The sequence below is a fragment of the Pholcus phalangioides genome, unplaced genomic scaffold, assembly GCF_987345545.1.
Source record: "Pholcus phalangioides strain wild (caught in Gottingen) unplaced genomic scaffold, Ppha-v1.0 ptg000021l_1, whole genome shotgun sequence".
Classification (NCBI taxonomy): domain Eukaryota; kingdom Metazoa; phylum Arthropoda; class Arachnida; order Araneae; family Pholcidae; genus Pholcus; species Pholcus phalangioides.
Genome location: NW_028301614.1, coordinates 4211068 through 4236093, shown reverse-complemented (window position 1 = coordinate 4236093; position 25026 = coordinate 4211068). Strand labels below are relative to the sequence as shown.

Genomic DNA, 25026 nt, shown 5'->3' with positions numbered 1-25026 from the left:
AATATTATTTAAATTTTTATGCGACGTAAAAAGAGGGTATTTTTCGAGGGTAGGGGGAGAGAAATATGAATTTTTTTTTTACAAAAAATCCTCAACAGAAATCTTTCCAACTCGTGAAGGGAAAAGGGGAGATAGGGAAACGCAGGGAAAAATTTAGGGAAAACGAGCGCGCGGTGTAGGGACAAGAGCGTCGAGCGGGGAATCTGGAAAAACTGGTCTGCCAATCGCTCTGCCAGTTCAATGACTCGACGTCTCGCAGGACTGTTCAACGAGATCCGCTCGTAACGAGTTTTTTGTGTTTGTTGGACGGTTTTTTTGTTTCGCATTTTTTTTTAATTTCCAAAAGAAAAAAAAAGTTTAATCATTTTCTATACCGTAAAATTGTGTTAACTTGTCTTCGTACATTTCGGCTCGTACACGTACTCGGAATTTTATGGAATTTCTTTACGATTTTCTCTCTTGATTATTTCTTTTCTCAAGAAAAACTTGTGTGGTGGTGATGGTGGTTATGCGTCGCAAGTCATCATATGGTTATTTTATTAGAGAAAGCTGAAACTTGGTGGCGCTTAATGCGAGAAAAAGAAAAGTCTTATCATCCAGCTGACTATGTTGTGGCAGGCTGATGATCAGAAACGCCACGCCGTAAGCTGACGCCAGTGCGCAAAGTGGAAATAGCTGGATTCAGCTTTTTTTTTCGGAAATTTTTTTTTACACTCACAGTTATGTATAAGGCTTCGTGATCCATTGGTTACCCAAGCTATAAAAAAAAAAAAAACTCTACTGCCAATAAACTGGATGGTGTTGTGAATGCCACATGGGAGCCCCATGGCTCAAACGTTTCTAAGTAGCGGAGGCCAAAGTTATGACCACCAGATTGCTACTGCCCCCGTCCTTGGACGTAAGATGATGACGGAATCGTATTTCTTACCGTTTCCTTGGAGGTTATTATCATCACGCTGCTAGCGAGGAATTAATATATCTATATAAGGGTTTCAACATTCCTAGGTTTTGTGCGGTTTTTTTTTACTCTTCTTTCCTGGAATAAGTGATTCAGCGTATATTATTTTTTTAGTTAAAGAAATCGATTTTTTTTTAAATATTTGATGTGTTATGCACCGAGGATTTTTGTCTGATCTGAAATGAGCAGCGTAAAAGCTCTACCAGTTGGGCACGTCAGCAACCCGATGTACGTCGTGACAGATAGGTAAGTCGACGAACACAAATCCATCCTAAGTTCTTAAGTTTTGCCATTTTTTGCCGTTTCGTTCATTTGATTAACATGTGAAATGCATTTTATGACTTGTTTTCCCCATGATAAATGAATTAGATTATTTCCGGTAAGGGAAATATCCTTCAAATTTATAATTGTGTGTGTTAGGGGTTAGAGTTAAAAATCCTTGATAACTCCAACCACTGTTCTTATATGATTGATTGCCCACGTAAGGAAAGGCTGACCAGTCTCCAACTAGGTTTTTAAACTGTAGAAAAGCCTGAGAAAAATGCTGGCCTTGCGACTCGTGAGATTTAGGTTCGATGTATCTATTTAAAAAATGAAGTTATCAAAAAATGTGTGGGAAATTGTGGTATCATACCTATTGCAATCAGCGGGTGATATAATGAATTTTTTCTGTGTGCTTTAAAAAAAACTTAATTACTGTATGTTTATACAAATTTGCAATTTTTGGCCGATGTTTATTAAATTTTACTTAATACGCCAAATAGGACCCAACTAACGATAGGCTACTTTCGTGAAATGATCGAAAAACCGTCGGGTAATAGTTGTTTCTCGGTATCAACAAAATGACTTTTGTAACGTTTATTTTGGTTATCGTTGTCCGCTAACAATGCGTTTCCGACATGTTTGCAATGGTTTGCGACTTCTTTAACGCTCCTGTCTAAAATTGTCGAGAAAACACTAGTCGCAGAACAATTACCGCTACTGCAGAAGTTTGGAAGAATTTTGAGAAAAAGTGCAAGAAAACACTGTTACATGTATGGGAATTTTTACCGCAGAACATTTCCAGTCAGCCGAGGGCTCGTCGCAGAAACAGTGCTAAACATTATGCTTTGGGGCCAACTTGAATGGTAGGCTACTTTAAAAGTTTGTCAGGGTTAGGCAAATGCTCTAAAAACTGTCGGCAACAATGGTTTCTCGATCTCAATGACTTTTGAAATGTTAACTTTGGTTACCGTACTCCTCAAACAATGCGTTTCAGACATTTTTACGCCTTCACACTATTACACTTTACCCATTTATCACTTCTTTGATGCTCCTAGTGTATAAAGAAAATCCGGGCTGAGCCGGCTATTACTGCTGAGTAATTCTACAGAACTGTTTTTTTTTTATTAGCTTAGTCACATATGGCCGTCGTTGATCATGGATTTCCCTCCAGGATTCCTACAAGTATTTCGTTTGAATAAATATCAAAACAAAATGTGCATTTTGTACGTGGCATTATTTTTTCTCGTATCTCCCTCTGACTCACTCATGTTATTACGTTCGTCATATGGTAATAGCTCAACCGCCATATTTGTTTTTTTTTTGTTTTTGCTGCGTTTGTTCAGCCGTGCTCACGTAAATATTTCGTAATAGACCAATCCTTTGTAGTCATTACATGTCTTCATCTTGCATGGTTTTTCCCTCCATTCATTTATTGCTGCAATGTCATTGAATAATTTCACGGGGTAAGTGTACCTAAGATAGTCGATCTCCGGATTAGAACATTTTTCAAAAAAACCGCCAAGAAAAAACTTTTAAACGGGAGAACGTTTTTAAACTCGAAATCTCGATGAGTATTAGTGAGAGTTGTGACCAAGAAAATAAGTCGTACTAAGCGGGAAAAGGTTCTAATATGGGGACGTTATAAGCCGGATCCACTGTATTTCGTATTCAGAAATTTCACTTCCATGGTTCACCCCCATAATGGGTGCTTTTCACATATTTACAATTGAAACTATACATAACAAGCGCATCAATTTAATTAATTAGTAGATTTTTGAATTTGCTTAAATGGTTAATTAATGGTAAAATATACAGTTTACCCCGATTTTAATGTTATTTATGTCTTAATGAAATCCTGCTCAACGAAATTTATATGTTTTTATCTTGAATTTTATTTCCTGATTCCCTCAATTCGGTGTGATTTTATAAATCTCTGAACACACGTAAAATTTTAGCAGTTTCTCAAAATATGACACCAACAAGGACTCGACTCTTTCTAGATTATAAAAAGTGTCACCACCAGCAGGACCGCAAGTTAAAATTCCATAATTTTGTAATGGCTATGTAAACTGCCGCCCCCCCCTAAATATTGCCGTCCGGGGCAGTTGCCCCCCCCCCCCGCCCCTCTAGTTAAGGCCCTGCCAACAGATATACTTTCTTTAATACCAAAAAATCGAGAAAAAAAATATGTATAATTGGTTTTCTGACCATGTATATTCAGATATACGCGGGACCACATTGAGAGTTGAATATAATTAGAGCCCGGATTATATGCACTAAAAAAAGTGGCAAAATATCCTCTAAAAATATGAAAATATGCACTTAAATATGCAAAGTTAAGCGCTTAAAATACCAAAATGTGCACTTAAGCACTAAAAATGCCAAAAATATGCACTTAAATATGCAAAGTTAAGCGCTTAAAATACCAAAATGTGCACTTAAGCACCAAAAATGCCAAAAATATGCACTGAAAATGCCAAAAATATGCACGAAAAATCCCAAAAATATGCATTAAACAGCCCAGAATATGCACTAAAAATATTCAAAATTAAAAAATTAATGTACAAATATGTAAAAAAATTGAGAAAATATGCATTAAAAAAAATTACCATGCAAAAAAACCGTGCTTTTAAAATGCATTTTTTCTATTTCTTCGTGCGTATGTGTATTTTCATTTACAAAAAAATATCCCCTCGTATAATATATGTACCGCAACTTCTACATGTTTTTATTCAGGCATTTTTTAATTTCTGGTTCGTTGTAGCTGCTCAATAACAAAAATACCTGTAACAAAAGAATTTCGACACTATTTCTAAAAAAAATTTAACACTGACATATCTCTAGAAATAACCTTTCAATAAAACGGTTAATATTCATAAAATACTTTATAAATATATATTAATTCACTAAATTTCACCTGCGGAGAAAAAACCGATATTTTCAAAATATTATGAACAATATTTACTTGAAAAATTGAGTGAGTTTAAATAAACCTTTCAAAATATGCACTTATACTGAAAATTTTTTGATTTTATGCATTTACTGTATATGCATTAATGCTAAAAAAGGCCAAAATATGCAAATGCACATTTGCATATAATCCGGGCTCTAAATATAATAATGAGAAATGCGATGAATCACGTAATATAATCGTACATTTTATATACGTTACATCCGACGTAACAATAACTGATCCACGAAGATATTTCCTTTCGTAACTGCGCTTGCAACAGCCATTATTACACTATGACGCCGCTGCTGCCTTTTTTTCTCATTCCGTGGAAAAGCTTCGTGTTACCGCTTAAGGTTGTGTTTATTCAGCTGGGGTGTGTGTGAAATGAATTTCCTGTGATTTTAACAGCTTTTCTTCCTATCGCTACAAAATTCAAGAAAAAGTCGCAACGCCGTCTTTCTGGAGGAGGTGGAATGTAATGTTGGTTATCCGACTATTGCTGTGTAGATTGCTTGAGATGTTGTTATCCCTGGTGTGTTCTGTCCATGTGGAGGCGCTATCCTCTCTCCGTTAAGGTGTCGTCTCCTGATTGGAATCGAGGCTGTCACTTCCCGGAAATATTACATTATTTGCTGAGAAGTACTCTTTGCTTAGAAAAGTGAATTATCGTAAGAAGAAAAATAATCTATTTTTTTTCTTTTAAATCCGCGCAGATTTCGTACTCTCACCGATACAAATTGTTGGAGAAAGCGAGGTAAAAAAACGTTGATTCACACTCTGTAAAACGCTTGTACTCCCGAAAAGTTTGCTTTGTGCCCCAAACCAGAACGTCTGGCGGTGTTTTGCAACGGGCTCTCACTCGACTAAAAAATGTTCTTCGGTGAAAATTCCTTTATAGTGTTTTCTATATAGAAAATCTATTTTCTTAAAATCCTTCCCGAGATTGTTGAATATGCTGAAAACTTCGATGTACGTCGCAGTTTTCAGTATATTCTGTTTATGGGTGGGGGGGGGGGGCGTCCTTTTGTTTCCTTGGGGATATGCATTAATATATTAGGACTATATCAAGACATTTAGGCCTACCAGTGATGAGCATAAACCAGAAGTTTTGGAGTTTCTATGTTCCATGGGGACCGTTTGTGCCAACGAGTTGAGGTTACCAACGGTACTTCAGAAAATATAATCGCGTAGCAATGCCCAAGAGATGTACTAACAAAAAAGAAGCCGAGAGAAGAGAGATCGGGGAGACGTATCTAATCCGGTGGAGTACAAATGTAGTGTTTGAGTTATTCCACATTTCATTGCACAAATGGGCCTACTTCATTATGCTGAAACCAGAAATGTATCTTCGGATCGGATTAGAGTTTGGTTTTAATTGGTGCGCGGACCATCAAGTTCATGCTGCGTTAAACAATATCAAGCGGTACAACGACTTGTGGTAGACTTTGCTTTACCCAAGGTTCACCAGGAAGGCCTACCGCGTTGCAACCCTTGCACTCTTGGATGATTCATAGCACATATCGCAGTAAATCCGTCTAAAAAAATATATTTGCTATTTCGCACTCTCTAAAAGCATCTCTAACGCCCTTGTTCTTGCGCTTGATAAAGCACTAGGAATTGGCTTTGAACTGTGTGCTTAGATTAGATTGTAACCTTAGTACGATTGAAATGATCAGTTATGGCGCGAAAAGATTTGCCAAGTGTTTTTCGAGATTTGTTTCAGAATGAAACAGATTATTGTGGAAATACAGTCCAGAGAAAAAGGGCCATTTTTTTAAACCAAGAAATTCCCTGGCAAGTTTCAATTGGTTAAACACTAGATTGATAGTCAATTGAAATGAGTGAATTGATCAGACACTAGAGACAATGAATCTCAATATCGACTGACTAGGTTTTTTATTCAATTCAGTGAATCTCAAATGTAACTTCAGTTCTAGTTGATCTGGTGTCCACTGTTAGCAACGGTAAAATCGTGTGGTGGATATCGTTTGAATGGGTTAGAAATTTGATACAATCGCACATTTTGGGTGCACGTCCTCATATTTAAAAGAAAACTTTAGCCTATTAGGTGCCAATTTTTTTTCTATCTCCATATGGAAAAGGAAAAAAAATAGGTTACAGGGATGGTGAGTATGCACTTAACTTCCCCAACTTTTTTCTCATACCCCTGTGACTCCAGGGAGGAGCTCTGGGAAATTCTGGAGGGTAAACTGACCTTTTTTTTTCATACTTCTATACCCTGTTGGAGAAGCTCTTGTATGGTAGAGGTTACCTTGATCTCTCTCTCCGTCTGTAACAACAGCTGCCTCTTCTCGCAGCCGTTTCAGCTAGATTTTTTTTTCTTTCGACCCTTGCAAGGTTTCAGGTCTTTTCCTTTCCGTTTCCGTTGTTTCCTTGATATTCAAACCGCCATGTTATATTTTTTTCCCCTTCACTCCTCCCTTCAACATGTCGAATGATGTAATTGGGGGATTTTTTTCCTTTGTCGTTTTGCTACGCAGTTTCGAATTACCTAATGAAAATGTGGTTAGTAAAGTATCTGAGTTATATGCAATTTTGATGTGTTCTGCACACATCGAGTTACTTGAATCTTCCAAACCGAACAGACCAGGCTCTACAGACTTTAGTTCCCCTTCAATTTTTGAAACGCTCATATCTCGAGAAGTACGAATACAGTCGAATCCCGTTATAGCGAAAATCTCGTTTTAACGAACACTTTTCTAATCGCCCAAATAAATTTACATAGGAACAATACTATGTAACCTGGAATTCCTTTATAACGAAATTTCGTTTCAACGAAGTGATTCCTCCGTTCTCTTGGCGTTCGTTATAACGGGATTCGACTATATATTCTGAAGGATATATCAGGTAGTGGAAGTACATCGAGCTTTTAAGTTTCCTGTCTCTACGGATAGATAATTCTGGACAAATCGCGAAAAGGACAAGATAAGTGCCAGCTAAATTTCTTACCAGCCAAGTATATTTTTTTTTTGTTAGAAAACCGATCCAAAAGAATCCCTCCTTTTTTACCCCGTGATTCAAATAAGGATTGGCGCCTAAAATTTGGCCAGGGAAATACGCTCGAGTGAATGTTTTCCATTCACAAAGGGCCAAGATATCTCGTTCCTGATCGTCGAGAGGTTAATGATGACGTGAAATACCGCCGTATTTTTAAATACGGAAATCATTGGATTCAACAAGATTTTAAGGTTTAACAAGGGCTCGTGCAGATTTGATTTTGATCTAGGGTGTGTGTTGTAACACTTCTTGGTTGATATGACCGTGTGTTGATAGTTAGGCTATGGGAATATCTTAATTGCATTTCAAGCCCAATGATCAACATCACACAAGTACCTTTCTTTTTGTGAACTGCCGTTACTTCTCATGTTTATGTGCGCTTTACGCCAAATGGCTGACTGCTCCGGTGCAAAGAGAGTGAGTTCGTTGCCAGCTCTTAAATAGGACCAACTTAAAAGCTACCACCACACGTTTTATTTTCCTCTCGCCATACATTATTTTTAAAAGCTGTTTCTCCCGAAAGGAAAAATCTAAAATTAAAAAATAATTACGTGGAGAAAGTTCCTTCAATCTAAGCTTTCTTGTTACGCAACTGCCCAGTTTTTTTTTTTAAATTTTACCTGGTCCTGGATTCGGTCCAGCATAACCGGTTAAGGACTCCGAAAACGTTGTTCCTGTGAGTCGGTGGTGGTGGGAAAATAGGAATTTCTTTCTCCCTTGGTAATATGTGTGGATGTGTACATACGCCTCTTCTTGGAAGATGGATCTTCTAAAAGGCGCTTTTGCGACGTTCGTATTTATGTTGTTCTCGACTAATTTAACTGGCTTTGCTTCGTGATACGTTTCTCGTGGATGGAGCGTTGAACCTCTTTTCTCTCCCAGTAAACATTTTAGGTCGCTGACGTTTGAGAAATTCACCGGTATTCTTTTGCGATCGTGGCCATTGGATATTTCGGCTCGACTTATCGCCGACGTTTTCCCTAGCGCGTGAATAATGAGTAGTTTAATGAGTTGGTACTTTTTACATCTGACTGTAGTTACATCTTTCGTTTCGGGTTCATAACTCCATCGATAAAAAAAAGTGGTGTTGGGTAAGGATTGTGTGTGTGGTAACTTATTTTGTTCTACGAACCCGTATTGTCCATAAAATGAATATCGGGTGGTGGGTGGCTCTGTCAAGACGACGAACAGCACAGATTCCTTTACAGAATAATGTTCAGCATGTAATGTAAAAACAAGTTAATTTTTGACCCCCATCCAAGCTTACAGGCCCCTGAAACCTCTGCAGTGATCCCCCAATTAAGAACCGCCAATGTTGATTCATTATCTTACGCTTAGATGAAGAGGTTGCTAAACGGTCAACTCGGATGTGTTTTAAACCAGAAAAATTGGATAGTATTTGATTCGCTTAGGAAAAGGATTTTTTGATCATTTTTGTCGCACCACAGTCATTTTGCACACTAGGCCTAATTAGACCGGGACTTAAAATTTATTGCCGATTCCGACCGGCAGCATTTAAAAAAAAAAAAAAAAAAAATACTTGCCGAGAGGTTGGTGCGCTAATCACTCGATGCGGGACTCCCTATGGTAGTAATCTTTTTCTGTGGTTATATCGCTGTTTCTGTTGTTGTACCCCCGTGTCAGGAAAGTTTCTGACAAGGGCGAACGTGGTAACGAACTCGCGACACCTCTGTACATCCTTTGGTACTTTAGGCGATTATCTTATCGACCTTTTCGCCGAGATTTTGGATGTCTTTTGGCAGTAAAAATGAAAATAAAAACCCTTCGTAAGAAATAAATGATGAAACCCCCCCCAACCCCCCGTTCTTGAGAAAATCATGCGTACGCTTATGTTCGTGACGCCCAGATGGCGATGACCATTTAAGTTGAAAAAATGTTGGCTCCTTATAACCACCGAGAATTGAGAATTCATACATATCTATATTCTTTCCCGGACCGGTGTGGGTGTGGTTATTCTATAAATAAATCACCTTGACATAACCTCTTCTCCGGGGGTACACGCCATACAGTAATATATAAGTAATTTTTTTCTAATTTATATGAGAAATTCCAATTATATAATTTTTTAAAATTAATTTGCTGTACTTAGATAGTCAAATCCCGTTATAACGAACTCCGAGAGACCGGAGAAATCACTTCGTTAATACGAAATTTCGTTAAAAAGAATTCCAGGTCTCTGCATTTTTCCTATTTAAACTTATTTGGAAGATTAGAAAAATGTTCGTTATATATACAACGAGAATTTCGCTATAACGGGATTCGACTGTATTTGGCAAAGGGGACCGAATACCGAATAGCAACAGAATATTCGCCCCGTCTCTAGCGCCGAGTTCTAAAACAATTTACGAATTATGCTTGGGAATGAGATTGGATATTGGAAATATTGAGTTGACTCAAAAAATATAAAAGGGGGGGGGGGAACCTGGAACCTGATATTTCTATTGGTATTTTATTTATAGAGGTGGTGGCAAATATACGGGCTCGGGACTGCATGGGCCGGATACATATTTATGCCTATCATCCCAAAGGTGCCGTGTATGTAAAAAAAACAGAATCCCTAGCCTAGATGGTGAATGTATGAGCATGGCACCGAAGTATGAGTGCTGTTGAATTCATTTATCATTCAGTACCAGTTCTGATGAGTGCAGCTCAATGTTCAAATGGATGTGAATAACCTCCACTCCAGAATGTCGTACCATGGAGCGACTAGACGCTTTAGTGCTAGATAGTGTTGGGATCGTATTAATGTTGTATCACTCGCGTTAGCCTCGAAGTGCTGGGCATTTATTTCCTTGACGCGGTGCAATCGATTTTCTAGATTGTTTTGTGGTCATCTTGTAGATGTTATGAAACGATATCGTGACCTTGTTGTAAATATATAAGCCAGGCTGAGGCCGAAGATTGCGTCTTCTTGATGCTGTCGCGTGTTTGACCGAATATGGGTTTTCGATACTCATTAAAACGTTCCGATATTACTGGTAATTCAGCGTTGCAATTAATAATTTGCTACGTAGAGTGGAATTATAACGTTAAATGAGTCCCGTAGTGCCTTCCATTCATTTCGATTGCTTAAGCATAAACGCATTCCTCTAATTTCGATGCACAAACGTAATTGCTTGCGGGCCACATAATAACCCTAGGATTATTTTTACGGGCCATATTTGAGTTAAAATCCTTCTTTATGGGGAGGCCAAACACCAATGGTAAACAGATAAAATTAATTTGAACATGTTTAATTTTTCTCAGAGGTGTTTTCTGAATAATATTTGCATTTGAATCAATAATGAATCATCTTATTCTACGTATATTTAATCTCAATTAATTTATAATGTATTTTGATATAACATTTTCTCATTGCATTGGGGGGGGGGGGGTTCGAAAATTTTTCTCAAATGCGCGAAATAGCCCTAAGGTTAGAGTTTATAAGCCTATGCCCCTAAAGACTTCCAAACATTCTTCCTATTAGAATTCTCATGTTGTATCAATTAGTAGGCCAGTGGTTCTCAAACTTTTGTTTTTTCCGTGGGTTCCTTGTAGTTGTTCCTTGTAGTTGTATGTTGTTCATCATTTATCCGCGACGACTCTACAAAATGGTTTGGTAGTGTTTCAACTTTTTGTCGTTCCGGAACCCCCCTGTAGTGAATGTCAATGCCCCGCGGACCCCCTTCCCCGTAACGTCAAAAGGTCCATTTCGAACCCACCCCCAATAAAATCCAAAATTTGATTGTTTTTTATAATTAGTATGTTGTAGAAAATCGAATAAATAACGATTTCACTGCACAAAATGTGTCATTCATGCAATGGTAGTAAATGAAAATGATCCCACAGACCCGTTACGGACGGACTCCCAGGGGTTCCGCTGACCACAGGTTGAAAAACAATGGTTTGTGGATATTGTGTATTCATGAAATAACCATTTCAAAGCATGAACTGGTACACACGCATCTAGAGCCCCGACGCTGTACACAACGCATCAGTATTTGTCATCTTGCCGCGACGCACACTTTGAAAAACACTGTCTTAGGCCGGGATTACACTATTAAAGTTTTAGAAAAGTTCTTTTATAAAGAACTTGAAAATGAACCAATAAGATCATCAGTTTCATTTACTCGGATGTAACCGATATGCTTATTAGTTGGATTTTTCAAGTTTTATGAAAGAGCTTTTATCAAACTTCTACAATATTTTCCCAACCTTAGGCGAATCGAAAAAGCTAGTCTATATTGCATATAACCTGGTCATTTTCCAATGCACCCGGCAATTGAAAAAACCTGCGTAGCACCTGCTAATCAGCCTAAAAATGTTTTAGGTTTATTGTGATGAGCCAGTGTTCCCCAAAGTGGGCAATATCGCCCCCTGGTGGGCGATAGAAGCTACAAATTTAACATAGGATCCTATGGGTTCACTTTAGTAGGGGGCATGAGAAAAAAAAATTCTGATGAGGGGGCGATGGAACAAAAAGTTTGGGAAACTATGCTATATACCTTGTGGAACCAAGGCTTCGCAAATCGAAAAAAAAATTATGTGCCAGCCAAATTTCCAAGGAGCCAAGAATGATTTTGATCTGAAAGGAAACGGTCTTAAAATAATTTTTTTCGATTTTTTCGGGACTTGGTGTCTTTTTAGCAAAAGGATATGCTGTCACGAAATCAGAAAAGTTTGTCATTCGCAGACTCCAATTTCATCGCAGAAAATTTTCATCGCAAATACCAATTTTCTAGTCACCGTGGCGACCTAGCCTCTGGAATTTGTCAAGTCGTGACATTCATAATCGAAGTCGCAATTTTTTTGTTGTAGACTTCTGAAAGGTGGGTGGGAAAAAAACCCCAAAACACCATCTGTTATCCTATTTTCTCCAAGAAAAATATTACAAATCGCAGACTTGAATTATCTAATCTATATTTTACGGCCATGGCCGAATCGTTTCCCCCATCTCTCAATAATAACACTCAGAACATGTTTCAGCAATATCTATTGCTTTTTTTTTTAGCTTTCTAAACAACGAAATTGAAAATGATGCAATGACTTATCAAAGGGGTCCTTTTTTTTTATTTATTTCGATGGAGGAAAAAGACCAGTCGCACTTGCCGATACTTTAATCTGACAAAGTAAACTCGGTCGACACACATATCTCTAGTTGGTTACGTCAAGGAACGTTCGTCGTCATCAATTTTTTTTTTTGGTATCAAAGTCTGAGTTCAACCCTTGGAATCGAGCCAAAATATTACTGTCCGCGTGCTGAGGCTCTACAAAAACTGAATTGAATATGTATGAATGGTTAATCCAGAGCTGGACAAGTACGAAACGCCAAATCACCACGTCGATTAAAAAATTAGTATTGGCGCCTGTAGAAAGTTCTTAAAATAATCGATTGCTGCCTGGAATTTTTTCCCAATTTGTCAAACTCTGGGTTAATCACATTCACAATAAGTATTGGAAATGCAGTCGGCCCCTCTTAATCGAATATCAACGATCCCAGCACACAATATCGCAGGGTACGCCAATTTAAATCGTGATTAAAATTACGATTTAAATCACTCGATTTAAAAAAAAATCATTTAAATCACAAAATTTAAATTGTTTTTTCTTTACATAAATTCAATGATATTGGAGTAAATGTAACCTGTGATATGGTTTTGGATATTACTTATGTGATAAAGTTTGTGGTTAAAAGAATTAACTTAATCCCTAAATACAGTACAGAAAAGAAAGCTGCTCTATTTCTAGATTTTGTCCATGGTGAAAAACATTGAAGAAAAATGTAGAGATATAAAAAAAACTTAGCTAGAAACTGCATTATATTCAATGTATTGCATGTGACACTGGTTCCAGTGATAAAAAAAATAGAGGAATTATTTTTTGTATAAAGCCTTGAATTCTGTGCCCTGATTGCTCATTCAAAATAATAATAGATGTTGTACCACCATGTCATTGGGCTTTCGACTTTACTTTTCTCATTGAAATTTTGAGTTTGCTCGTTTTTTTTACCAAAGCTCATTAAATAAGTCTGTGAAAGAATGAAAATGTGTAAACTATATTAAGCAACATCATGCAAGTCGGAAACACGTCCATTCATTGTGCAAGAAACAATCTTTCCAATAGAATTTGTTTTATTTAGTTGATGCTAAATGGCCCTTTGGTTAATTAATAAGCAGTCAGTTAATTTTAACTAAAAAAAAAAAATCATGATTTTTTCATACCCTGTAATATTGTTTATGCGGGGAAACATTAGTATAGTTTGTACGCATATTGAAAATTGCCGAAGAATTAAAGCTTCTCGAATAAGTCAGACATCAGAAATGAATAAATGAAAATAATGTTTAATTATAAGTGTATATATATATATTGTGTGTATATATATTATATATATTGTGATCACAATATATCCAAGAGACTTTTTACTTCTCTTTAGGAAAATTAGTGCCCTCTATTGGCCCAACAGAAATAAAATAATTAAATGAACGTATTGAAGACAACTTGAATACTTGGAGGCCCCAACACCTACGCTCAAATGTACTTTTTTATCTTAACGTAGAAATATATTTTTCCAATTAATTCCAAATGTTTCATTCAATTAAAACATTGTCTATAGCTGTTGATGTACAGTATTAACAGTTAGTGTGTGATGGGTTCTTAATATTCGATTAAGCGGGGTAAATCGTTAAAATTATTATATTAAGCGGGGAACTTTAATACTGTCGTTACGGGAGAAATTATGGTGCCAAAGAGGATATTATCCGTTTAAGTTCGATCAAGCGGGAGCCGACTGTATTTACGACTTTATATGGGATGTTCATTAGTGATATTCTAGCGCAGCGTTTCCCAAAATGGGTGATATTTGAGGGGGGGGGGGGTAGGAGCTACAGATGTCGTAGCCTAATTGGAAAGTCCGGCTTATTTCAATAAACTGCGATGTAGCCAGGCAGTTCGAGCGAACTATTGTCAGCTTAAATCAGGACTCGACAAATTCCGGATGCTAGGTCGCCATGGTGACTAAAAAATCGATGTTGGCGCCCGAAGTTTTTCAAGTGTGATGGCTAACTGGGAGTCTTAAGAACTACGAGAAATTTTTGGGACTCAACAAATGAAAAGATCACCAAGGCCCAGAAAAGCTTAAAGAAAAATTATTTTGGTCGTTTTCGCAGAAAAAAATTTCTTGGCTCTCTCCTGGGTAATTTGGCTGATGCCTTAATGTTTTTTGTTTTTATTTGTCAAGCCCTGTTGTATATTCATTTTTACTGCGATCGGTGGACGAGAGAGAGGGGATTATAAATATAATAGGACAGTGTCATCAGTGGCCGGACTTATTGTAAATGGTGAGTGACCCATTCACAATAGAAAAATTATCTACGATGGACATCAAAGGAAGAGGTCAATGACATTGTCTGGACATGCACATTGTGTACATGTGTGTTTGTACCAGTAGATTAAAAAAAAAAACTAGGACACTCATGGAAAATGGTCATTAGTTCTTTTTTTTTCTTTTGCTGCGGTGGTCAGACGAGGAATCACGTGATGACTTTCCGCATCACGAATCTGTGATACGGAAGAGCACATTTTCACGCACTTTTTATTATTAACACAGTGCATAACGTAGCAGTCGTTCGTTCGTAATCTTATGATTCCGGCAGTGAGGTTTCGTATTATGTACGCGTATGAACGGCTTCTTCCTGCGCGGTTCCATTACATTGGAGCTCTTTTTCTTTTTTTTTTCTTGTATTAGAGGTCAGTTGCCCCAATTGATGAGAAACTCGTTTCCTCCAAACTTCAATGTTGCATTCAATTCATTGTGTCCCCGAAGCTTTTTAGTCTCGGCAACTCTTAATTTAATGCGTATTTTCGTTGCTGGTTCCGTTGCCGATTTTTAGCCGCTATCTATAAAAAGCATTTCTCAAACCACCCCTCAAGGCTCTGGCAACCACGGTTTTCCTCAATCTAATCTTTTCCTGACTTGTCTTGCGCTTATTTTTGAAAGTTTTTTTCCACGTGAATTCAATGCCCCAGGTTGCTGTCTGTCTTTATGAAGCACATAATGATATTAAGCTAAGCTTGCGTAAGTGATTTCGAGATTTTGATAGGCTAATCCTCGTTTTCAAGTACGATTCCGTGTAAATAAATTCAAAGACGTGTGGGAAATGATTTCCATTACGTCAAGGAATTTTCACTACAGATCGAGACGGCTTTTTCTTGGAAATATAAGTCGCAGATACAATATAGGATCACATGTGTTGTCTTAGCAAGGAAGAACGTTTTTTCTGAAGAAGGGTATTATGAGACATAGGTTTGAAAGACTGGGAGCACGTAGTTCACTAGATCAGGTTCTCAACCTTTTTTCAGCCGCTACCCAAATTCAACAAGATTAGGTTTGTGACCCATAGGACTGTTTGTTCTTCGAAATTAGTGAAACTAGTGACGGAATAAGTGTATTTATAACAAGACAAATTTGGTTTGTACGTCTCATCTGGGAAGATACGAAGCAACTTTGGGTCATGACCCCGTCGTTCAAGAATACGCTGGTGGGGGTTAAGTAGTCATAGCGACGGACTTGCATCGCGAGGACCCGGGTTCAAACCCCACCGTCTCCAGTGGTGGTCGACTGAAATTGGTTTCCCCAACTTTGAGGCACGAATGCAAGCCGATCGTCTTCGTTTTTTAAAAAGCCTCCCACACAGTGAGCAACAGGTCTACACAACTGTACAAATATTGATTCATTGCAATTCACTCATAATTTGAAACATAGATGACAGCACTAAAAATTCACACGACACTAGATTCACACTCAGATTGTTGGGTACCCACCCGCACAGACCTCCGGCACAGCTCAATCTTTAATAAATTACCCATGGCGATTGATCGGATTTCTGCTCGGTTAGAAAAAAAGGTCAAGAGTGCCTGTCCTGGAAGTGAATTTGAACAACCCTTCTCGGATGCCCCTGCGAATGAAGTTTGGGTCTTGTCCCATAGCTCAAGAACCCCTGGCTGTTAGTGAATGCTGCGAACGACCCATTGGTTAAGAATCCCTGTACTAAACCAAAAATGTTGAGAAACTGGTTGTTTTCTAGTATGTGAACTAATATCGTTTGGGTACGTAATTGTTATACAAAGATCCTAGAATTATAAATGCCCTCCTTAGCTTAACTCTCAGTTTAAATGCTTTTAAGAATTGAAGCTTTTGGACTGGGAATGTATGCCAAGGCAGCCATTCTCCTCGGCAATTCATGGATGCTTTTTCATCAGATGTGAAGAGTGAAAACCGGAGAGAGAAAGATATGAAGAATCTCTAGTTGAATGCTGTCTGTGCACAGTTGTGTAGCATTATCGCTGGCTACAATCACAAACTTGCATTATATCGTAAAACAAAGATCGTGCGTCGAGATAACTTTCATCTCTGCAAGTTTTTGTTGGGTTTTCTACAAGCGTAGGGTTAGGTTATTCTCGCTGATTTCTCTTGTATGTTATCAAGATAAATTGCTTCAGTTCAAACACATGCAGAGCACAATAATTTCGTTGTCTGCTGTTGGCCTCGTTTCCTATTGGAGATAATCCGCATCCGCCTTTGTTTTTTGAGATGAAGAACCTCTGTTAATCTCACTCCATCCAAGAAAGAAGCCGATCGAAAGAATCTCTTCTCTCCCACATCGCAGATCTGAAAAAGAGGAAATGAGCATAAAATTCGATGTTTTCTTCTTGTAAGCCTTATCGGGCTAAATGGGGCGGGGTGTCCAGGGCTCCTTGAAAATCCATTCGCCATCTTTTTGGCGCAAGCGTGATTATCGCTATAGCCAATCGCTGTGCCCTATCCTGCTTTTGTTTTCAACGACTATTGTCACTTCGAATGGCAAAACCAGTTTTTTGTTCAAAGAAGGACTAGTGAGCATTGTTGAAAAGACGATTAACTAATTACTTTGACGTAATACACCAGGGTTTGACGAATCCCAGGTCGCAACTAAAAAAATTATTATTGGTGCCTAAAATTTTCACAATATGTGACTTCACAATAGTTCGTACAAAAGAAATAGGCCTCCACTTTTCTCCTATAATATTTGCTTGGAGCCTAGTTGTTCTCGCGGGTTTTAAAGCCCTGTAATATATTGAGTATTATTCCGAAAAAAATAGTCCATGGACTTCATTGAATCTCTAAAGGGGGTCCGTGACCCACAAAAGGTTGAGAACCCCTGATCTAGGTGGTCATAATAGCTGCAGTTATTAGGAAAATCTCTATTTAAATACAAATGCGAAGGCCAATACAGGTAAATTGCCCAACTTGGTGGCTAAAAAAAGATGTCCATAAAAAATATGGATGCCAAATATTAACTAAAATACAACTAAATATGAAAGCATACATCACGAAAGAAGAAACTAATATTATTCAATACACTGCCCGTAAAAAATATTATGGCAGTCTTATCTAAGTATGAATAGCTTCTGGATTTATCCCACTTCTTATCATTTGTTACAATTCACGACCCCCGGAGGTAAGCTATTCCATTTATTAACAGCCTCATCAGAGGAAAAACTTCCTGCGACGCCACAACCTGGAGTTGTCCCTTACTGAACGATACAGGTGTCCCCTTGTCGAAGCAGGTGATTGACGATGGAAATTTTAAACACTTCGATCATATCCTCCGACACCTGCGTTCTTCCAATGTGAACATGCTCAAGATTTTTTTACCTATTATTTTCCTCTTATCTTTATCTCGGTGAGATATTCAAAAAGAAAAAGCTCTCGAACACCCGCGGGGAGCTTACTTCAAAACCTCCATAGATTGCTTGATGCTTTACTTGTGCCCGATGTCAAGGATTAGCGTTATACTGATTTGAGTTTCAGAATATGTTAAAGTGGTCAGATTTGTCTCCTTTTACTGATGCAGGTCAGAGGATACTTGTATCAGAGGAAAAGGTTGACGCCCACCAATAGCGTACGCAGGATTTCCTCAAGTGGGGCAGGGGGTTTACCTTTTTTTGTCTTTCCAGGAAAGGGGGGAGTGTTGTTTTTTTTACCACAAAAACGACTATAATCTCGGTTCGAAGGGTGGAAGTGGGTGCGAAATCTCACTTGTGTACGCCAGTAGAGGGCGTTGGGATAGTGAGTGGGTACTTTGAGTACGCCAGTAAATGGGGCCCATAGAAGAGGGCGTAAAACCCCCTCTTCTATGGGCTCGTTTTAGAGTTGCACCAAGTTTTTTTTTTGGGGAGGGGATTAGTAGTACAAATAAGTACGAGAGATTTTGGCCAAGTCTCGGGATGTTGTCTTCACCTAGGGCTTTCCAGCAGTGGGTCATGGTCTGATCAACCCTCACATGCACGCATGCAAAGCACTAATCTTCATTTGATATGTTTCCGCTCCGCAAAACCCATTCATGCGCATGTCATCAATTTTATACCTTAATTTAACAGCTTCCCCCCCCCCCCAGGCCTCTTTCCCCACCATTTCATTTCCAGCGATGTCATTCCCCCCCCCCTTTGTCCCTGCTTACGCCATTGCTGTTTATTATTACAACTTTTATTGCGAGTGTTCTGCAGTCGGTGGTCGTTGTAGATGTGTTTTGGAGATTGAAGGGTTGCTACGGCAACAAGCTACTGCCAGGGGCGCCGGAGTACAGTGAACCCATATCGGTTGGAAAAGAATAATAATAAAATGAAAAAAAACAAAACAATGGCCAAGTGGAAAGAGAGAAAAAAAATCAGGCCCTGTACTAAATGTGTAACACATCCGCCCACCACTGCAGTGCACACTTTACTCCATTGCTTTTCAATCTTTTGTGTTTTCTGTATTTAAAGGCAGAGCTCTAGCTCTGCGTTTGTGCGCGCGCACGTCCTCTTTTGTGTTCGGAATTTTTTTTTTTTGCTCTCGCGGTAATAAATTTTTTACCTTTTTTTCGTATTGTTCATTACTTGGCTGCGCAATGCATGACGCGAGATTCAGCACGCTTTTTTTTATTGTTGCGTTCACCGTGCTTTGAATGTGAGAGTGTGATATTTATACCTTGTGCTTCATTATTTATTCTGCATTAATTGGAGGAGTTGGATCGTGTACAGCTCGCTTCGAGACGTTGCGTGGTGTAGCTATCGAATTCCGTAAATTAGTTTTGAACTAGGTTGCGCGCAGTCGTTTTAGTTTAAGACGTATGCTGTGCTCATCCACTTATTGATTGTTTCTTTTAAATTCCGAGTCTCTAAATCAGATATTGGCGAACTTCTTACGTTTGCGGTCCTCCTGGAAAGATATTAGAATTTTGAATGTCTTGTGGGGGGATCCCCGTCCGATCTCGAGGCACCTTTAAAGTGCCGCGACATATTGGTTGGGAATCAGTCCTATCGGACCGTTCTCTAATTTCATTCCGAAAATATCTCGCGACACCCTTGACAAGTCTAAAAATAACCTTAGGTGTCTTCAGATCAGAGAAACAGTGGTGGAAAGGAAACGCTATATTTTCAGTTTTTAACATTTAAATTCGGTAGGAAATCATTAATTATAAATGACCCGCTCAAGGATATAGAAGCCAAGGCGTCGTCACACACTGTTTGGAATCTACCAAGTTACGGTTCCCAGCGAACAGGAAAATCATGGAAAGTGAGAGAAATGAAAAATGGCTTGGGATGATGTAAAATATTTGGCTGAAGTCGGGGGAATTTGAAAATCGAAAAATGTTTTGGTCAGGAATGTTTATATCAGTCATATATTCAATTGGTATAGTTTAGTAGTTCTTAAATTTTGTCGCGATGAGCTTAAAAAAGTATGTGCCTGGTTGTGTGGTTCTGTTTCCAGGGAGCCGCGGGTCGTAAAAGTCTGTAGCCACTGTTGTAGTTTTTCACAAGCCTTTTTAATTGTAGGAGTTGGGGCTTAGGGGAATTCACATCTTTGAAAAAAGTCTAGGTTCTATGTGTGAGCGCATCGTGGTCGCGCAAACTTAAAGCTGCAGTTGCTGGTAAAATTAGCTTATGAACGACACAATGCAGAATAAAATGATCAAATGACTCGATAGTTTGGTCGCAACGTTTGCGTTCAATAGGCCTACCCGATTCAAAACGGGTTGATTCGCGTCCATATGGCCATTCATATTACCTATGAAGTGTCTAGTAACCCCGGCTCCGCATCAACTTGTACTACACCAGGGGATCATGGACTCCTTGGGAAGCGAGGGAGGGGCGTCCTTGAAGAGATTTCAAAGGGGTCCGTGAGCTCGTATGAGAAAACAATTATTTCATTGCTTTTACAGAGCTATATACTTACTAACACGGCAGCATAAATCCCAAAATATAAAATCCTCTAAAATTTTCTGCATGTTATTGCTAAATAAAAGTCTATTAATGACAAAATTTTCTGATTTCATGTCTTTTAAGATAGGAAAACGATATTAAATCATGGAAAAGATGGGGCTCCATCACGAATTTTTTTTCGAAAAGATAGAAGCAATTGCTGTCGCTCCGCCCGTATTTTATGGGATAGGAAAAGAAAAAAAATTCACGAAAAACTAAACTAGGCTGTGTCAGATCCATATTTTACTGGTGTGAATAATGGGAAAGCTTCCAATGTGTATGTATGTACAGTGACAGTCATCTGAACAGGTGCCCGCAGGTCTTTGCTTCGAGCCATCAATCCCCACTCACTCCCTGTTACCCTCAGTGGCCTCCGTATTATTTCTGTGTTCATCATGGAAAAACACTGTCTGGTGTTATTACAATTGTTGAAATAACACACAAGAAAGAAAGAAAGAAAGAAAAAAAAAAGCGATGAGGATAGAGGGGGGGGGGGAAACTTTCTCTCTCTGTTCCAAGTCTTCGGCGTGGATAATAATAATCATATGAAAACGCCATTTTTGTTCTTCCCTCCCCTTTTCGTATTATTCCGACCAATCCGAATGCTCGTACTACTTCCGGGTTTTCTACAGACATGATGATGAAGCCGCGCTGCTTTAACTCTTGTCTACCCCGTCGGGGCTTTTTTTTTGCTGCACGCCTCATCAGTTCACCCTCTTTCCTAGTAGTCCCTTGAACTCTTCCTTCCCTAAAGTGTTTCTCTTATTTACTTTTTTTTTTTTTCCTACCATTCTTTGATTGGGCGGTCGAACATTTTATTCTTTTTTATCTTTTTCACCTTCTTCACACCTTTAACTTTTATTTTATTATTATTCACCTCGTCAGATGTAGGGCACAAGTGGCAGTTGTTTGTTGTTTGTATCTGTACGCGCGTCTACAAAAAAAAAAGGTGTTTTATCTTGTTTGTGTGCTGTCAATATTCAAAGAAAAAAGTGTGCTAAATGTTGAGGAAATGCCCCGAACTTTAAGCCATGAGTGAGTCCCATTCAAATGTCATGCTACATGGTTTTTTTTTTTTTTCACGTGGATGAATGGCTTATTTGGCCATCAGTCCTGATTTGTCCATTTTATTTTACTGTCGAGGGTAAAAATGTATTTTTTTTTATTGCGTGCGTTGAATATAGAAGGGATTATAAGCATTTTTGCAAACAACCAGTAAAATATTTTCTTCACGTGAACCGTGTATAATAGGTAATATTAATAGTGTGCATACTCACGTTAGGCCTGATGGAAGGGCTGTTCGTGCTCCTAACCTCGAATATAATCCCTACCTGATCGGAATCGAGGCCAGTGTAGATGACCGATCGGTTTGAGCTCAGTCTGAATGCTTTTGTATGGGTAAAAAAAAAAAATGACGTGACTACAGGAACAACCCACTATGCAAAAACAAGATAAACAAAAAAGATGAATGTTTACTGTGGAGAAATCAATATTTAGGCTGGTGATGATTCACATATATCCTTTCGGGAAGATCAGGCACTTTCAGGACGACCTGCTGAAACAGCAGTGCTCGAAAATAGGCATGTTTTGGCTTTATTTAGCGATGGAAATCGAAATGTTGCCTGCTGGGAGATTCAGCACATTTTCGGCACATGGAAAAAGAATGGAATGTACATTATGCAGAAATCAATATATTGTAGCGATTCACATGCCATCCCTCTTGAGTGTGGAATATGAGCCCTTTACACACGACCTGCTAAAACGGATGTGGCCGAAAATATGCATGCCGTAGCTGCTCAAGAATTGAAATAGGAATATTTTTACTGGCTGTCATTCGTTTGTCGCAGGTGATGGAACCCGCATTTGTACATAAAACACAAATTCAACACCAATCGACAATATAGATCTGCATTGATCAATAATCTACCAGCAATCACGTCTCAACTCCATCCTATCATCAACAACGTACTGTGAAATTTGCTAGACAATTGTGCAAAAATAGATTTTAGGACCAACAGCAAAAGTCAAACATGCACATACCTAAACTGTTTTGTCGCTTCAATTGAAGGCGGCTCCACACTTTAATGAAAATTTCAATTCTATTTTTAGCCAGTTCAAGCAATCGATTGTTTTAGACCAGTGTTTCCCAAAGTGGGCAATATCACCCCCTGGTGGGCGATAGAACCTACTGATTTAACATTGGATCCTATGGGTTTACTTGAGTTGGGGGGGGGGGGCGATGACAGGAAAAAATTTCTGATCAAAGGGGGCGATGGAACAAAAAGTTTGGGAGACTATGTTTTAGACGATCATTTGACAAGTCTTTAAGGGATTCCCCCCAAATACTTTACGCCCCGTGAAATCCTGATTGAGTTTCAAATTTCAAACTTTTTGTTTCATTGTCAGCCTCGATACATTTTGCAATCATTGACGCGTTTCGGGGCATCCAATACCCGAAATTTTAGAGAAATGTAAAAGCACTACCACGGTGTATCTTTTGTATGTGACAATCCTGGCACATCTGTCTTCTCAGAATAAACTGCTCTACATATTGGGATGATGATTTTTGTCCCATCGATTGCACGTTTTACTGTTTTTTTTTCTCGCTATGCCACATTGTGTTTCTTTCACTAAATACACACGTGGCGTACAATTAATTTTTCTCACAGATATTATCGAGTCGGTAATTAGGGGGGGGGGAAAATAGACGCGTTGATGTCAACAAGAGGAATAAAAAAAAATTTTATCTCGTGGCAGCACTTTCTTGGCAAATACTGTACTTCCTCTTAATGGCTGCTCGCTCGAATGTTCTGCACTAGGAAAAACTGTCAAGCTTTTTTTATTTTATTTTTTATTTCTGGTTGTTACCTCTAGTTTCAGGAATTCGTTCATCCACACGAAAAGAAAAGAAAAAAAGATGCGGGTCATTTAACTTGGCGATCGATTACTGATTCTGTTTCTTTTTTTTACTTACCATGAGAGAAAATGACAGAAAAACGTGATTCTCTGCTGGTGCGTGTGTTATTTTTTTCCCATCAGAAAATAAGCAAGATAAAACTTTCCCAGTTTCCTGTTGTGTATTTCGTATTATAAAGTCGTGTATTCACGCATACTTTTTTTTTACCATCCTTGAAGCAGTTAGGCCTAGTCATTAACCAAAAAAAAAAAGGTTTGCCACGATTTCTTTTTTCCCCCTTTAGATTACACAGATTAAAAGTAGTTAAGAGGAAATGTGTGTCGGCCATGTTCTCCCCCCCCCCTCCCGTCCTCTCATCTTTATTATGATCACAGTTTCGGATTATTATAGCATGGGGAAAAAAAACGGTGACGGTGCGCCGTATTTTTTTTTTATCTGCTCTGTATAGTCTTTTTTCCCTTCAAGTTTCTGTAATAATTCCACACGTAATAATGCTTGCGTGGCCTTGTGCAATGTGGCACAAGTTGCTTGTTATTATTTTTTAATTTTATTTATATAGAGGACTTGAAAATGGGGCATTATGGTCGGCCCAGCTCGATCAGATAACGGATAAAGGGATACCCCGCTTATTCGAGTACAACCCCCCTCCCCCGCGCAATAAAATTTTATGTCATACAACGTCAAAGTTCCCCGTTGCCGTCCAGTTGATGGTACGAAGTACGGGGCTTAGAGCTCTCGTCTTGGTTTCTGTACTTACGTAGAGATATTGATCAGTTAATGGCAAGATGGTCACTTAAAAACAACCGTCGGCGATTTTCTTTTAGAGTACATAAAACCCTCAAATCCCACCGTCCAAAGCGGCTAGTGATTTAATACAACTTTGTCTCGGTCTAATTATAATTGTTGAATCGAATATTATGATTAATAGGATAACTGTTAATACACGTCAACCACTATGAAAAAATATTTTTATCGGATAAAACATTTATTATAATGATGGCAAGTATATTGCTAAGTTAATACTCATTAAAAACCAAGTCTTGAGAGTGATCGCTGGCTTCAAAATATCTAAGTTGTCTTCCGTACGTTCATGTAATTTTTTTTTTGTTTTCTATCGAGTCCATAGAGGGCGACTCTATGGACTCGATAGAAAACAAAAAAAAAAATTACATGAACGTACGGAAGACAACTTAGATATTTTGAAGCCAGCGATCACTCTCAAATCCTGAGTATTATGATCGTTTTAATTCAGTTTGAATTTCATTTTGATGTGTGATTTATTCCAGAAGATTTATTTGACCCTTCCAGCGGCAATTAGAACTCACCAACTCCTCATTCAAAATGCCATATCTTTTGTAATGAAGTAGGCCTTTGTCCGATTTTCAGCAGGTTCAAATTGAGGAGGTATAGGGAGAAGTTTTCCATTGAGAAATCAACTTTACAAAATATATGGGCTTGTCAATGTTAAAATCAGAGGCTTTTATATACCGAGGCGCGATATCTCGTAATTGCTGCTTAAAGTTTTAATACGATCCTTTATCAGTTTTCAACACAGACCATGCAAATGGCGTTGAACTGCAATTGGATTGCTCCCCGCACAATCGGTTCCAGAACCGTTGATATCTGTTTAAGGGG

The 25026-nt window shown here is 38.5% G+C and overlaps 1 protein-coding gene across 1 annotated transcript in view; it reads left to right on the top strand.

The window, feature by feature from the left end:
* Window positions 1-233: 233 nt before the first annotated feature.
* Smr (nuclear receptor corepressor smrter) overlaps window positions 234-25026 on the top strand; it is a 120834-nt gene continuing 96041 nt past the window's right edge. Inside the window, exon 1 of the mRNA XM_089249113.1 lies at window positions 234-1204. Coding sequence (XP_089105239.1) covers window positions 1140-1204 — 65 coding nt within the window. The 5' untranslated portion in view covers window positions 234-1139. The remainder of the gene's footprint in view (window positions 1205-25026) is intronic.